The sequence below is a fragment of the Heteronotia binoei genome, chromosome 2 (genome assembly GCF_032191835.1).
Source record: "Heteronotia binoei isolate CCM8104 ecotype False Entrance Well chromosome 2, APGP_CSIRO_Hbin_v1, whole genome shotgun sequence".
Taxonomy (NCBI): Eukaryota; Metazoa; Chordata; class Lepidosauria; order Squamata; family Gekkonidae; genus Heteronotia; species Heteronotia binoei.
The window spans coordinates 135,140,573-135,156,860 of record NC_083224.1 but is presented as its reverse complement, the minus strand read 5'-3'; the positions used below and the strand labels follow the sequence as shown (position 1 = coordinate 135,156,860).

The 16,288-nt window shown below is 40.4% G+C and overlaps 1 protein-coding gene across 2 annotated transcripts; it reads right to left on the bottom strand.

Annotated features, from left to right (window-relative positions):
* Positions 1-1,164: 1,164 nt before the first annotated feature.
* Positions 1,165-16,283, bottom strand: LOC132566743 (interferon-induced protein 44-like). 2 transcript variants are annotated; one of them, XM_060232080.1, is made up of 8 exons: positions 14,377-14,474; positions 12,676-13,181; positions 12,543-12,594; positions 11,196-11,391; positions 10,248-10,400; positions 5,086-5,257; positions 3,084-3,184; positions 1,165-1,429 (listed from the first exon to the last, which is right to left on the bottom strand). In XM_060232080.1, the coding sequence occupies exons 2-8, from the start codon at positions 13,172-13,174 to the stop codon at positions 1,232-1,234; spliced, it is 1,371 nt and encodes a 456-aa protein (XP_060088063.1). In that variant the 5' UTR covers positions 13,175-13,181; positions 14,377-14,474; the 3' UTR covers positions 1,165-1,231. The 2 variants fall into 2 exon arrangements, with proteins under 2 accessions (XP_060088063.1, XP_060088064.1); XM_060232081.1 differs by lacking the exon at positions 14,377-14,474 and adding an exon at positions 16,257-16,283 and having other exon boundaries at positions 1,171-1,429.
* Positions 16,284-16,288: the final 5 nt, after the last annotated feature.

The window sequence follows — 16,288 nt, the reverse complement described above, 5'->3', positions numbered from 1 at the left end:
ATGCTAGAGCAGGACCAAGCTAATACCTTTATGTAAGAAAGTTTAATATAATGTAAGTATTCTATACTTCATTGAATTTTCAGAGTAAAGAATCTGAACAAATATATTCTTGAAAATATTTATTGATTCAAGTAAGTGCTGCAAAAAATCATATAGATGGCAACAAACAAAAGTATATATTACTTATTCTGCTCAAAACGTGTGTTTGCACAAATGACAATATTGCATTGCTTAACTGCTGGAAGCTAACAAGATATATTGCAAGATAACATATCATTAAAGATTTTCAGATTTGTTTCAAAAAAAACAAAAGAAGGCAAAACAAAACATATTTTCAAGTGAACAAACAGTTAATCTACCTACAATATATTCCCTCTGTAGACTTAAATTCTGGATTTTTCCCAACCCAGCATCAATCACATTCACAGGTGGAAATTAATAAAGCTTTGCAAGAAGATATGTGCATGCTTGCTGCTGCTTGAAAGGGTCAGTAAAGTGGGTACTAATTCTGATCCTGAGTGGCATCAGAAGAGGAATGGGAACTCTCAGACCCTGTTCTCAAAACCAATCAAAGGAAAATATCATTAAAACAAAGCCATTCTATTTCCGGAGCTTACCCAGAGCTCTTTTTCTAGCAGGAGCTCCTCTGCATATTAGGTCATATCCCCTGATGTAGCTAATCCTCCAAGAGGTTAGAGGGCTCTGATTACGGAGCCTACTGTAAACTCCAGGAGGATTGGCTACATCAGGGGGGCAGAGGAGCTCCTGCTAGAAAAAGAGCCCTACAGTTCCTTCAAATAAAGATGTAATAATTCTCACACAAACCTGTTGTGGCTCACTGAAAGTGTCTCTCTTTTGAGGGGCATTCAATCCACCCACCTCCCCAACTGGTATAGTGCAGTGATTAGATTATGGCTTGGGGAAGCCATTCTTTGGTGATGAAAAGTTCACTGGGTGACTTTAGGCAGGGTTGTTATGAGAATAAAATGAGGTTAAAAAAATTGCAGACAACATTGGTCCTCTTGGGAAAAAATAAAAGAAGTAAAATATTAAACAATACAATGACATTTAATAATACCTTACATTTTTAAACATATTTTCATGAGAAACCACAATTAACTCTAATGTGATATAATGTAATTAAATATAGACTAAGCAGTCCTAAAAGTGAGTAGACTGGCATCTTCCCTCAAGCAGAATCAACTTCAAAACATTTCAGACAGAAATATGGTCACTTGTACAAATCTGAATCAGAACAGTGGTCAAAAGGAACATTGTTAAGGAATCCTTCAGCTAACCGCAGCATTTGTCTCACTGCCATAAGAATGAGGATATCAACATCAAACTTAATGTCCAGCTCAGAGGAATAATTTTTAACAGGAACTATCTGAGACAAAGGGATCCCAAGTCTTTCTGATGTTAACTGCATCTGTGTAGGAGATAAAATGTGGCTTGTTATTTCTCAGTCTGCTTTCTTGCATTATTGTTTGCAGTCCCAGCACTTAGAGGAGGGGACAGGGCAGTGAAGGTGAAGACCCTTTTATAGCCACTGGCCAATAACACAATCACACATAATGTTTTGGAATAAAATGGCCACAACTTTTATTGGTTACTGTAAGAGGCCTTGGCACAGCATGGGTCCACTGAATCTGGCACTGACTGACCCACCTGCCAGTCAATGTACCCTGTCCCACCCTCAGCCTGCCTGCTGAGGTGGGAAGACCCATGGGATGGCATGCTGCCAGTTTCCACAAGTATAATTACCACCTGCCACTTAAGTGTGTTGGCAGCCCCCAAGATGGGCATGCCCCATAAACCATCGGCAGCCCCTAGCTAAGTATGCCGCCATAAACTGTTGGCAACCCTTGAGAAAGCCCTCACTCCAAGATCCCAGGCATAAGGGAAGTCCAATACTCTGGCACACAGGCTGGTTTTCCGCAAATGGATTTGGCCCCATGCTGAGTTAGTTCATTCATCCAATAGGCAGCCTTCCATAACATGGCTGTTATTAGGATTTATTTCATATGGCCCTGAGAGTGAATGCAGAAGTAAGCATACGATACAATTCTCAACCCCAAACCAGGCTAAGAACTTTTGCTTTAAGGGAGGAAAGGGCAAAACAAAAGTCTCACTCATCTAATAGGTGCCACCAGTCCTTTTTATCTATTCCCCCAGCACAGGAGCAAAAGGACAAGTATCCTGCCCTCTCGGAGAGTTAACAAGAAAAGTCAGCTCTGCAGGTAGGACTGCCGACTGAGTTTCTCAAGCTAAAACATTACCAGGTAGGTGGTCAAAGGTCCAGGCTTCTGGACTTAGGCTTTGAGGTTAATGAAGGCAAAAATCCACAAGAAGAAAAAAAATGTAATTATTTTTATTAAGGTGCAAAAAATACTTTAAAATACTGTGAAGGAATAGAACAACAAACACTATGCTTATCCAGCTTAGCTAGTATAGTAAAGCAAAGTTCCAAGTTTCAGCTGTCAGGTTCAGCAACACAGTGTCTCTGGTCTTCAGAGACAACAAAAGCAGTTCAAGATGGATGCCATGAGAACCTGAGCAGAGTAACTTGGTGCTAAGTAGCCATTGAGCCCTTGAAGGGCAAAAGCTAACTAGATTTCTGGAAAGGGTCTTTGATGGGTCTCAGGCCTGTTAGGCTAATCAGAAACTAGAGAGCTAATGTAATTCTCTCTATTTGTTGCTAGGCTCATGATGTAGAAGGGTTTGTCCCAGGGACAGAAACGAAACTGTACTGCAGATTACTCTCGCCTCTTTCCCACACATGCGAACGATATCTCAGTGGTTTGGTGTGCACTGATTGGTAGGCCAGGGTAAGGCAGTACTCCCTTCCTGTTCCATATGTAAGCTATCTTCACTACAAGGTCATACTGACTCTGGACTTTTAAGTGTCTCTGGAAAAATACCTGTAGGCCTCTACAGCATGAACCAAAGTTTTATTTAGACAAAACAAAAGTGAGGAAACACTTTTCTTTATAGCATACTCAGTGCAGATACTAGTGCAGCTTAAACGATTATGACCATTTAAGACTACCAAGCTAATATCCAGAGAAAGAACCACATCTTACCTGCTTCTCAACCAGTTTGCTTTTATACACATATGAAATATCTTCCTCGAGAAAACTGCAAATTTCATCCACTTTAGTTAATATAACCAACTGTGGCACATCTGTAGCAAGACAATGGGTTATGAAAATAGTTATATATGACCATCAACTAACTTTCAAGCTCTTGTGATATGAAAGGGTTTCACATTTTTGCTTAGCAATCAACAAAACAAGCCATGTTTTTTAAAATCACTCGAGAAGAACCAGGAATACTACATCACAGCAGATTAGACAGCAAAGCCTATTTCCTTGTGCAGTAAAGAGGGTAAATGAACAGACCTTGAGGATGAGTGTGTCTTGGTCCATCTGGCTCAGGGATGGCCAAACTGTGGCTGAGAAGCCACATGTGGCTTTTTCACACCTATTGTGTGGCTCTCAAAGCCCCTACCACCCCACCACCCTGGCTTGAAGAAGGCATTTCTCTCTTTAAATCCCTTCTCCGAGCCAAGCCAGCCAGTGGCTTGGAGAATACATTCAAAGTTGCTCTCCTCCCCCCATCTATTTCCTTCCTTCCTTCCTTCTTTCAAACATCTGATGTTATGTCTTGCAGCTCTCAAACATCTGATGTTTATTCTATGTGGCTCTTAAGTTAAACAAGTTTGGCCACCCCTGATCTGATTCTTCTTTGCAAAGTCTGCAGACAGAGACAGAAAATGTCCAGAGCCTGTGAACCACTGACTTTGACAACAAATGTAGAACAGAAATTAACTTAATGAGGGCTTTTTTTTGTTTTTGCTTAAATCTGTTAAGTTTAACCAATGTGGGGCAAGAACTCTGATCAAGACTCCAACATTTCCAAACCATTTTTCCTGATCATTTTTCCTCCAAAGCTGCTATTTGCCACTGCCCCAGAGAGGAAGAAGGGAGAGGTGTCATTGGGAAAATTGTGATGAAAAAAAGGATTAATTCTTCAGAAAACACAGATCACACTAGATTAGAAATTGATTCTTGACTTATTCGTATTTGGTAATTTGGCACTATTTGCTTTTTAAAAAAAAAATGGGATGGCCATTTAATGGGTGTAGAAACAGCACCTTAAAATGTTTTTCATTGTTTGGCCACAATATGAGTTAAGTTCAAAACACAAAGAGGGTTCAGTGACAGAATGCATGCTTTACATGTAAAAAACCTCAGGCTCAATCCCTGAGATGTCCAGTTAAAGGATAATTGGTAGCAGGAGATGCCTGAGTCACTACCAATCAGATTATATAAATTAATGTTTATAGCTCTTTTGCACAATATGTCAAAAGTGGGTAAACAGAACTTCTTTCTCTCCTAAAATACTAGAATTATTAGGTGTCCAATGAAGTCTTTGGGAAGTAGATACAGAACAAAATACTTCTTATATAATACACGACACTTGCAGAACTCACAGCCCATTACAACTTTAAAAACCAAATTCATGAAGGAAAGTTCATTCACTAGTTTTTAGCCATGATGGCTAAACGGCACCTCCATCTTCATACATGCAACATCCCTCACTGTCAGTTATTGGAGAGGAAAATAGAGGGAACCTTTCTGTCTCTGCTTCTGTGTCTTCTGATGTATCATGTTGGCCTCTGTGGAACAGGCTGCTGAACTAGATGGGCCCTTAGTATGGGTTCTCTTCTTCTGTTATTGTAGGTAGGAAATACTGAGCTAGTTGCATCATTTGCTACATATGCTAATATGTTAGCAATATGGAATAAAACCTCTAATCATCTAATTCTGGCTAAGCAGTCCATAGTTGGTAGGAGTATTAAATATCTGTTGGAATTTCAACACAAAATGTTCATCAAGAACCTGTCAGCTCACACAATATATGGATAGCATTCTGATACAGATGAACGACCTTCTGTTTGAGAGATGATGAAGACTTGGTAACATTTTAAAGACTATGTCTTTCATATGTCAGTTCTGAAATATTGGTTTGTAGAAACATTTACGGATAAGGCTATATGGAACAGAAACATACAAAACTAACCAAGTAAATTTGCTTTCCGTCGTATTTCTCTCAGCTTTGCTGCCAGATTTTCATGTAGAATCTCAACTTTGGCCCCATCAATAACAAATAGAACACAATGAACCTGGTCCTTCAGAGCTGGGTTCCTGATGTAGCCAGGTGCATTTGGTTGTATAATGGAGGATGGATTGAACTGAGAAGGAAACCCAGTAATAACAATCATAATAAAAGTCAATAATAAGGTGGATACAAATAGTTAAAGTCATTTACTTTTATCGACATGAAACTCCTTTCATGAAACATGTGAAATGACAGATCATTAGTCCCTTCATGATTGAGCCCTACCGATTGCATCAGTGGGCTATTCCCATCACATTCCTCTGGCAGCACACATCCATTAAAGGGGCTATTTAATGGACAAGTCTGCAGAAACACTATTGCGAGAAGCATTTCTGCCAATGTCACTATTTCCAATTAGACTGAAGTAACAGCATTTGCATCATCCTTCTTCCACTGGCTTCATGCTGACTGGACTCAGGAACAATTAAAATAGAAAGAGCCAAACCCAGAAATGTAAGCATTAGTGTGTTAAAGTGGCTAAAGTGTTGGGATTAGGATCTGGAAGACCAAACACACTCTTCCATGAAGCTCTCTGGGTGATCTCAGGCCAGTCACTCGCAGCCTAACTATGGACCCTGATTTCATAGAGAGGCAGCATAAAAATGTTTATGATGATGAATTGGCACAGTCAGCTATTTGACTGGTAAATGGTGTTCCTCAGTTCAACGTCTAGCCAAGTTCTTGGAAACTGCAAATGTATCTTTGCAGGATTCTTGCTCTTCCAAGCAACATTGTCTTTAGAGATGAGCTAGTGTTATTTGCTTCAGTGCTCAGAGTGTTCTGGTTTCTTGAGACTTCTAGGCACTGCTCTAAGGGTTCCATTTGACAACTGGTACAATGGTAACCTTCTTCTCCCAGAGGCACTCTATTTATAAAAAGGTAAAGGTAGTCCCCTGTGCAAGCACCAGTCTTTTCTGACTCTGAGGTGACATTGCTTTCACAACATTTTCACGGCAGACTTTTTAGGGGGTGGTTTCCAATTGCCTTCCCCAGTCATCTACACTTCCCCGCCCCAGCAAGCTGGGTATTCACTTTACTGACCTCGGAAGGATGGAAGGCTGAGTAAACCTGGAACCAGCTACCTAAACCCAGCTTCTGCCGGGATTGAACTCAGGTCGTGAGAAGAGCTTATGACTGCAGTAGTGCAGGGGCGTAGAGACTGAGCTTCTGGCCGGTTGCATCCCTCCTACGCTCCTGCTATTCCTGCACAAGATTAATGACTACTCCCAGATAACACAGCCAGGTTTGGAAAGAACATCAAAGTCAAGTATGGGAAGGACCAGAGCAAAGAAAGGTACTAAAAACCCTCCCAATAGACCTCCTAGAAAGGGTAAAACTAAGAAGAATCTTAAGCTTCTGACTTGGAGACTTCTCTTTTAGATGAAATGGTGGCCGGGGGGGAGTACTCCTCCCTGAAGCAAACAGACTGCGATACTGCATGCCCTAACGGAGATAAAGAATGAAATTAAGAAAGATGCAGGGTCTCTTAGTGGAGAGGTTGGACAATTAAAAAAAGAACTTGGGACTTTTCAAACAGTCAGTCAAACCAATTAATAAGAAATTGGATGAACTCACTGCAGCACTGAAAACAACTGGTAAGAAAGTTGAAGCTGCATATCAGACGGCAAAAAAGACAACAGAAGATTTTAAAGACTTTAAGGATTTTGAGTCCTGGGCCAAAAATAAGATCAGGAGTTAAAACTGAGAGGAAGAAATGCCAAGCTTCGTGGAATATATGTAAATTTTGGAGAGACCGAAAATCTTACTACAGCTTTAAATAGATGGCTGAGTCAGATTCTTCTCACAGAAGGAAAAGCAGAGCCTTCCCAAGAGATTGTTACCTCTGCCTTCTGATTAAACATTTCCAAAAAGGCTCCTGAAGTTTCCCCAGACATTGTTGTTGAATTTAAACAACTGCAGATGAAGAACAAACTTTTTAAAATCACCAGGGAAAAACAGGGACTGTGCCTTGAATAGTTTTTTGATTTCCTGATATCTCAGCTGAAGTAATTAATGTAAGGAGGAGACTTAGGGCGTTTTCCCACAGAGCTTACCACAGAGCGACATCCTTCTTCACCACGCAACTGCATGGATTTCCCACCAACTGCTCCGCAGAACCAGGAAGAGCCGCGGCTTTTGCGTCGCTAACGTAAACTGGTTTTTAGCTGTTTACATTTGTGACGCAAAAGGCCCGGCACTTCCTGGTTCTGCGGAGCAGCTGGTGGGAAATCCACGCAGACGCTGCGCTGTGAAGAGGGACATCGCTCCGCGGTAAGCTCTGTGGGAAAACACCCTTGAGAAACAACGAAGATTCTACGTGAAAAAGGAATTCAGTATAGGTGGTTACCACTAGGCCATCTAATGGTCAATATGGAAAATCAAACTTTTACTGCATATAATGAGGCATCTGGCAAGGAACTAATTGATAGTGTAATTAAACAAAAGTCTGGAAGAGTCTGAATCGGGAAATTATTTTTTCTTGAGAAGTTGAGAGCAATTAATAGGAGAATATGCACATTATATAGTTAGAAGTTAGCTAAAGATATGATAAATGGGAATGGAAAATGGAAATTGAATTGTTAATTGGATTAGCAAGGAGGCGGTGGGTGTGCCCCCCCCCGCCTCCGACTGTAGAGATTTTTCTGCAGCACCCAGTTTTGGAGGTAGCCCTGTCCGGCTTTCTTTTGCAGGCACGAGAGAAGATAGTTTAAAGTTTTAAAAATTAAGTGTGTAAAGATGTAAGTATGTGAAAGAAGTAAAGAAACAAAAAGAAAAAATATAATTAGGATTAGATCAAGAATAAGGAAAAATGGTACAGGGATTGGGTGAAATCGGGTAAAGAAAGGAAATAAGATAAAGAGGAAGAAGTTTATTTATTTGTTATTAGTATTCAGTTTGATTTGTAGAAGACAATAACCAAAAAACAAAATGTATTTATATGAGATGTATAAACATGTTGATATATGTACACATAATAAATATTATTATTATTATTATTATTATTATTATTATTATTATTATTATTATTATTATTATTATTGTTATTATTATTATTATTTTTAAAGGGACTGTAATACTGCAGCTTTGCCACTCTGCGCCGCAGGGCTCTATTTGTAGGTACTGGTATTTTGTGATCTCCTATTTTCTTCTTTTCTATTCTGCTGCCTCCTGGGATTGTGATGTTAATGTAATACCAGGGGTGTTATGCTCCTGGTGTTTTTCTGTTTGTAATCAGAAGTCTCAATTCTCCATGATCTTGTCTGGTTTGTGCTCCCATGAAGTTCTGGCTGATGGTAAGCCATACTTCTTGTGAATACTTCAGTGCAACTTACCTGCAACTCTATTGTGATGTTCTTTAGAGTCAATTTGAGCAATTTTACTGCAGGCACTGACTGTGTGTCAACTGTTTCATCCTTTGTCTTGCAAACTCAACATTTGCTTCTTCTTCTTCTATTATTATTATTATTGCACCTCACAGTGCTGTTGTGAGGATAAAATGGATAAATATGCATATCATCCTGAGCTCCTTGGTGTAAGGGCAGAAGAAAAATCTATGGTGTATTATGTGTCCTATAAAACACACTATCAAATTTGTGTCCCACCTAAATGCTAGCCAAGATATTTTGATCAATGTTTTTGTAAGAACCCAGTGACTGATTTCCCACTCACCCTATGCCACTCTCACATTCGTCTTCTCAGCAAGGCTTCCTTCCGATTTCACACTATCTGCCCCAGGGCTGCAGCAAGCGTTGGTGTTTTCGCACAGCAAACAGAAACTGGTTTTTAGCGGTTTCTGTTTGCTGCATGAAACACCGACGTATGCTGCAGCCCCAGGGCAGATAGTGGGTGTTTTCGCACTCACGTTTTACTGGCGCCACGACCCTCCTGACGCCGGCGAATCTGCATGGATTTCGCAACAGAAGCGCCGGCGCTCCCAGAAGCGCCGGCGCTTTCCGTCGCTAAGCCAGCGCAAACGTTTTCCTGCATCTTTGCGATTTCCGTTTGCGCTGGCTTAGCGACGGAAGTAGCCGGCGCTTCTGGGAGCGCCGGAGCTTCTGGTGCGAAAGCCATGCAGATTCGCCGGCGTCAGGATGGTCGTGGCGCCAGTAAAACGTGAGTGCGAAAACGGCCAGTGTGAAATGAGAAGGAAGCACCACTGCGAAGACGAACGTGAAAGCAGTGTAAGGTGAGTGGGAAATTGGTCAGTAGTTTTCTGCTAATTTAATATTATTTCAGAATTCCTCCATTATGGTTCTTGTAGTGCTGCCTGTCCACCACATTTTTAAGTCTTGTTTTAAAAAAAAAATCAAAGAGAGGCCCATCCATTTTGCAATTTCCATTAGAAGATATTTCGGTTAGCATATTTTCTTAGCACACACTCATATATCTAGCTACTCCTTTGCATATTTAGTTGTATGAGAATTTCATACTATTTTATGCAAAGCTGCTAAGCTAGTCACAAGCCCAAAGAACAACCTAAAACAGTCTTTCTAATCATTGTTACCGAACAAGCAAATTTGTGTAAATTTCAACATATCTTGCAAGGGCTCAAGAACCATGCATGGGAGACATCAATGAAAAGCACTACATCAAACACTAGAATGCTACAGGCTGGAACTGAGGTACACTACCACAGCCACAGTCAGAGGTATGGCTTGCACAGGAAATCAATGGCAGGTTGACACTTGAAAATGCACACATGGGCAGCCTCTTTGTGAAAGGAGCTTTCCATGTGGTTCCAATCATTTTTACCAGATGACCAGAAGCCACATAAAAAGAAACAAATCGATGGTGTGGAAGGAAATTGCTGTAACCACATGGTAAGCCATTTTCCCCAAACGCATTGCTAAATGGAGCATCCTCTATTCAACTGTGCTTCCAAGAAACCACCATATGTAAAACAGTCCTTACTCTGATGACCAACTCCAGAAGCTACAGGATGTGCCTATAGTGAGGATAAAATCACAGTAACTATGAATACTTAAATTACAAATATAAAACAGTTTAAAACAAATATTAAACTGTTTAAAATGAAGTTCAGAATGTTAAATGATAGATCATACCTGATACCTATCGGGAACATGTCCTTTTAATATGTTGGGTACCTCCTCAATTTCCAGACCAGCTCCTTGTTTTTCTTCTAGTCCCATAGTGTCGCAGAAAACAATGGGCAGTGAATTTCCATCCCTTCCATTTTTAACTTGGTAAGTCCTATACTGTGGTTTGGAAACAAAAAAAAGACATGGTATATATTAGGGATAATATGCTTTTTTCTTCCAGTTCTTTAATCCCAGCTCTATTGTAGCAACTAGAAAATTTTGCTGTTAAACTTAAATGTTCCTATCATTCAAATGTTACCATATTTTGTAACTTTCTTGCTCAGGGTTCCGGGGATTGGGAACCACACCCCTGCAGGGTAGATTTAGTCTTGACCAGTGTTTCCTCTAAACTGAGTTAGTGTGAGCTAGCTCACACTTTTTTTAGCCTCCGGCTCACACGTTTTTGTCCTAGCTCAGGAAAAATGGCCCCCGAGCAAACTAATTTATGCAGTAGCTCGCAACGTTAATGTCAGTAGCTCACAAAGTAGAATTTTTGCTCACAAGACTCCACAAGCTTAGAGGGAATATTGGTCTTGACACAGATTTGTTATAATGTTGGAATGGAGAATGGAGAAGAGAACCATGTATGCTACTCAAATATCATTAGATAGAAAAAAAATCTAATAGGCAGATATACTAAATGGGAAATCACATATCCTGTCAACAATACTGAGATGTATTAGACCATATCTTAGAAGCACAGAATGAAATAAAACAATCTTTAGACTTTTACTCTGATTTTCAGTAGACAGATTAGAATGGGCAACAGATTAACATGACAAGATAATGAAAAGACAATATTGGGGTTAAATGGCACTATTGTCAAAGCTAAAATAACTAATATTTGAGAAAATAAAATATTCTAAACATCAACAAAAAGAGTAGTTTTAAAATTTATCCATATATAACTACCTGCATGGTCACACTTGTGGAATCTGATCCAGCTATAGCTTGGCTTGTCACATATCCCCGGAATGCAGAATTCACAGAGTTGAAAAAGCTGGACTTGCCAGCTCCGACTGGCCCAAGAATCAGAACTCGAAACTGCGGCACACTATTCAGGCAAGGCTTGTAAGTTCTTATTTCTTCCATCAGTTTCTCTCTTTCCCTGTTAAAATTTTAAAAGAAATTTATATATTTATCTCTCAACAAGGTAAATACATTTATATACTCACCTTTGTGTGTGTGTGTGTCTCCCTCCACTGTGCCACAAATGTAATACATAATCTGAGACACCATGGTCCTTGACAAAGAACTGTTTAACTAGATGCAATAACTGGTGATCCGTAATGGATATATTCTATTTATTAAACTGCAAGTACTAGCTACAAAAAAGTGAATGCTTTGGAATTGAAAGGAATCATTTTGATTGAAGCCACAGGGGGACAGAACATTTTTGCAAGAGGGATAATCATTTTGCCTGTATGGAAAACATATAGTGCCATGAGGAAATGATGCAAATGGCAGCACAGGAGGGAAGGGGAAGTCAATTTGGGAAAATGACACAGGAAGAAAGACTCTTTCTTTCCCAGTGCATAACTGATTGTCTTTTAAGCCTCCCTCCTCCTACATTTTTTTTAAGAAAACATAGCAATTGGCTATTCCACAAAGCAACAGGAACATCTTGTTGACTCCCACTGCAGCAAACCTTACCATAAATCACACTACTGAGATTATGTTGCGTAAAACACAACAGAAGCCTTATTACCTATACTGTAGTTTATGAGTGGTTCTTATGTTACCCCAGTCTACTGAGATCTGCTACCTGTTTTCCAAAATAAGTGTCTGCCCAGTGTATTTATAAAGCATACAGACATAGGCTGTAACAAAGGGCTGAATTAGATAAGAGAAAGACCCTGCACTAGGATCTTCTGCATTTTAAAAATAAAGCTAATAAGAAGCCCCAGGAGACTGCTTAGAAGTGAAGTTTTAGTGGATGAGAGAGTTTAAACCTTTCCTTTCATGTCTATTCTACAATCAAAGTACCCTCTGCAGCTACAAGCAGCTCGGTGGGGGTGGGGAGGCAGGAGCAGAAGTGACTGAACCTTTCTTTTCCTCTATGCAGAACTAACTGATTTCAGGTGTATGTTTTAAATCATGAAACAGGCATAAGAGGAAAGGATCAAATTCTGTTTTACGCCACAACCCTTCCTTAATCTTCCAAGCAGCCAATAAACATCCATAGAAAATCCTAATCACAAATCTTTTTTTAAAAAATCTCATTTGGCCCAAAGGTATGCTATAAAGCTGTTAACCTACCCAGCTGTCCATCCATTCTTCCTCCATGGAATCTCCATAATATCTCCAACATCTATGAAAAACCCGGAATGTTATGAGAATACAAAAAAGCTGACTTGAACAAGAAAACACCCCCCCCCCCTTTTCAGTTTACCTTCAACTCGATACACTTCACATTCTGTGAGAACCTGGTCATTCCCATGTAAGTCTTCAGCATGGAAAGTGTAGGAAGCAACACTTGCGTTTGTGGCAACAGCTGCTTTGTTTTCCGACAACAACACAAGGGAGCCTGCTCCAAAATAAGGACCATATTCACTGTTGTCATATACAGCCTCTTGGGCAATTTTGACCGGGATTTTTACTGGGCTCGATTCATTCTCTTTCCCTTTCAATCGAAAGAGAAATGCTTTGTCATCGTTTAGGTACGCCCCAGAGGAACTGTAACTCTGAACCGTAAAGCCTCCAAAAATGTAACCACTTGCATTGTATGCCACTGTCACAGTTGGGCCTTGTCGGTTGCATATATAATGGAAAGTATTAATATTGAAACCATGAACACTGCCCTTATAGAGAAGGCTTATGTGCTTGCTTCCCAAGAGACGTAGCAATAGCACTTTCTCCTGCTTGGTCAAGCGGGATTTGACATCAGCCATTCTGAATCTAAAAAGAGAGGTTACAAAGAATCCATGTCAGGTTTTATATACTACAATCTGAATTTTCATTTTCAACATCAATCAGAAGACCCAGTTTCATACCAGGCTTATACAAATGATCACTGAAATGTTCATTAAAAAGGCAGCTGGGAGAATGTGGACAAATCAGCTCTGTACATTCACTACCTAGCCTGTTAGGTAGCTCAGCTTTTCCCCTTACACCATTTTAATTTAATTTTTGATTTTTTTTTTAATTTATACCCCGCCCTAATTCACAAGAGATTTTATCCAACAGTGTCCAGTAAGGCAGGCTAAGAGAAACTGATGGGCTCAACAAGTCAGTGAGCTTCATCTGGTTTTCACACTCCAACCATTGTATTACACTGTTATTCTTCAAAGGGACCTCTGTTGCACAAAGCCATGCTACTCTGTCATGCTGCTCTGTCAGGGTTGCTGAGAGGATTCTGCCTGTGCTACAATACAGCAGTGCTTTATGTTTCTGTACAAGTGAATGGCAGTAGTTAGGAAGTTGGGCTAAATCAGGGGAGACCATGGTTCAAATCAGCCACAACACTTGAGCTGTCAGGAGGGGGGGAAGGGTTATTAGGAGGAGATATATATATATCCCTCTGAGATCTCCTCAAGGAATGGTGAGATAAACATGAAATAAAATAAATGAAAACTGAAACTTGTTGAAGAATGTATGTGGGTGCAAGTTAATCCTCCAATACCAGATTTTATCCCCTCCCCCAGCTTCCCTTGATTTACACTGAGTTCCACCATCTGAGTTCCACCAGGAAACCAGGAAATTGGCTTTTACTACCTCAGTGACTCATTGTCACAGTGACTGACAGTGAAGAACCAAAGGGTTTCTATAATCTCTTGCAGAGGCTGCAGAGGGAGAAATGTGATGTCATATTAAAGCAGAGATCAAAAACAAAAATAGTGGTTTTGATTTTTAAAAAAAAAAATCACATACATTGTGCAAAAAGAGGGTAACTCCACAGTGAATACAGATTGCTTATATTGGAAACTTCCCTAGTTATGAACCAAAAGAGTTGTTGACTGTGTGAGGCTTCCTTTGTTGTTGAGTTTCTGAAATATTTATGAATCTAACACCTCAAAAATTTAAAAACTGTTTACATACACGGCTGTCTACTGTTGGTGGAAGGGTGTTTAGCAGAGAAGGAAGGATTTCATACCATTCAAGGGTTGGTCAGCTGCCAAGATTGTGATCTGAAGCCTACAAATTTTGCAACTTCAAGTGCCAGAGGAAGCAGACCTCCAGAGAACTTATGCTAGGGATAGTGGGACCTGTGTGGACACAAAGTCATGTGGTATGGTGTGGAATGAGAGTGGGGCTTGGAGATCTCCCAGAATTGCAATTAATCTCCAAACAGCAGAGACCTTTTCCCCTGAAGAAAACGCTTTGAAGGATGAATTCCATGGTATTATACCTGGCTGAGGTCCCTCCCCTTTCCAAACCCCACCTTTAGGTCCCCCCCCCCCAAATATCTCCAGGAATTCTCTGACCAAGAGTTGGCAACCCTAGGGTGCAGTAAGAAGGGACAGTCAGTGAAAGCAAATAAAAATCACCCTCCCCACCTTGAGCACAAAGTGATCCAACTCTGTGGGTGTGAATGCTATGCAGATCAAGAGCAGCTCATGAACATTATCTGTGTGAACAGCTAGAACACCAAAGCATTAGCCACTGGAGGAATTAAATTTAAAACATACCACATCCACAAATTCAGGCAGATTTCCATGAACATACATAATAAGCATACATAATAATGCATGAAATCAGTATTAACACTGATTTCAAAAGCCTAAGATGTAAGTACACTTACTTGTAAGCAGGAGATCTTAGGTTTGGGGCATGATTGGTGATACATGGACAGGTAGCTAAGTTTTGTAATGCTTGTCTTTGTATTAAAAATGCATATATCTTGATTTTATTCATTTTATTTATTCTATTTCAACCATGGATAATTTTGCCATTTAATGTTCAAATTTGTTTAAATTGTTAGGCTTTTATAGTTGGCTTGGTGCAGTATAAATAAACTGAACTGAACTGATAGATGGAACTGCACTTGTGACTGCAACTTTACACAGGAGTCATTTCATAGAAAAATAGGTGGTGGAGCTCATCCAGGGATCTTTATGCAGCTGCACATACTATTCAATGGACAAGGAGGTGGAACTCTCAGAAGGAGGCAGCTGTGCTCCTGTGAGCTCCCACTGAATCTGAGTTTACAGCTCTAGAATATGCAGGGTTTCTAAGAAATTAGTCACATAGCAAAGGTAAACGGGAATGCACTTTGACATATTGTCAGTGAACGGGTTTACTGGGTCTTTTCAGCAATACGCATAGGCTAGGAGTTGCCTGTTTGCAAACTGTGTGCCTTCGTTTTGCTATTGCTGCCACAATCGTTTGGCTGCAATTAGTAAACGGTTAAAAATATTTATTGGTGCAACGCAAAGTGAAACCTAGAACAGAAAAACATACCTAAGAACATAATGAACTTTTTTAAAAAAAAACCTCAGGCATGCGCACCACGCCAGTACAGTATCTCTCTGAGATCCCAACAATACGGTTCCTATCAGACAGTCCCGCAAAGTCTGACAATTACTTAATCTGTTTTAATAACTATATCTGGCAGTAAACTGTAAACGACGGGTGACGGTAAACTGTAAACTCCACCAATACGTTTACCGCAAGGGGCCAATAACAGTTCCGCAGCAAGGATGCGGGCTGCGAGAGGTTGAGGGGAAGTGAGAAGGGAAACTTCCCGCTTCCGATCCTAAATAGGTAGATCCAAGTGGGCAGCCGCGTTGGTCTGAAGGCGTAGAACAAAGCAGGAGTCATGTTGCACACAATACCTGATCCCCTCATCTGATGAAGTGGCTTAAGGGAGCACACGAAAGCTTAAGTGCTGAATAAAGATTGGTTGGGCTTAAAGGTGAACTTGACTTCCTGCTTTGATCCTAGACAGGGTCTGCGAAAAGCGCCGAGAAAAGCGCTTGGGAAGCCCCGAATCAGAACTCCCCGCGTCGTATCAGTTCAGTATACTTACGGTACGTCTAGCTGTTCTTCTTGGCGCGGGCTCTCTA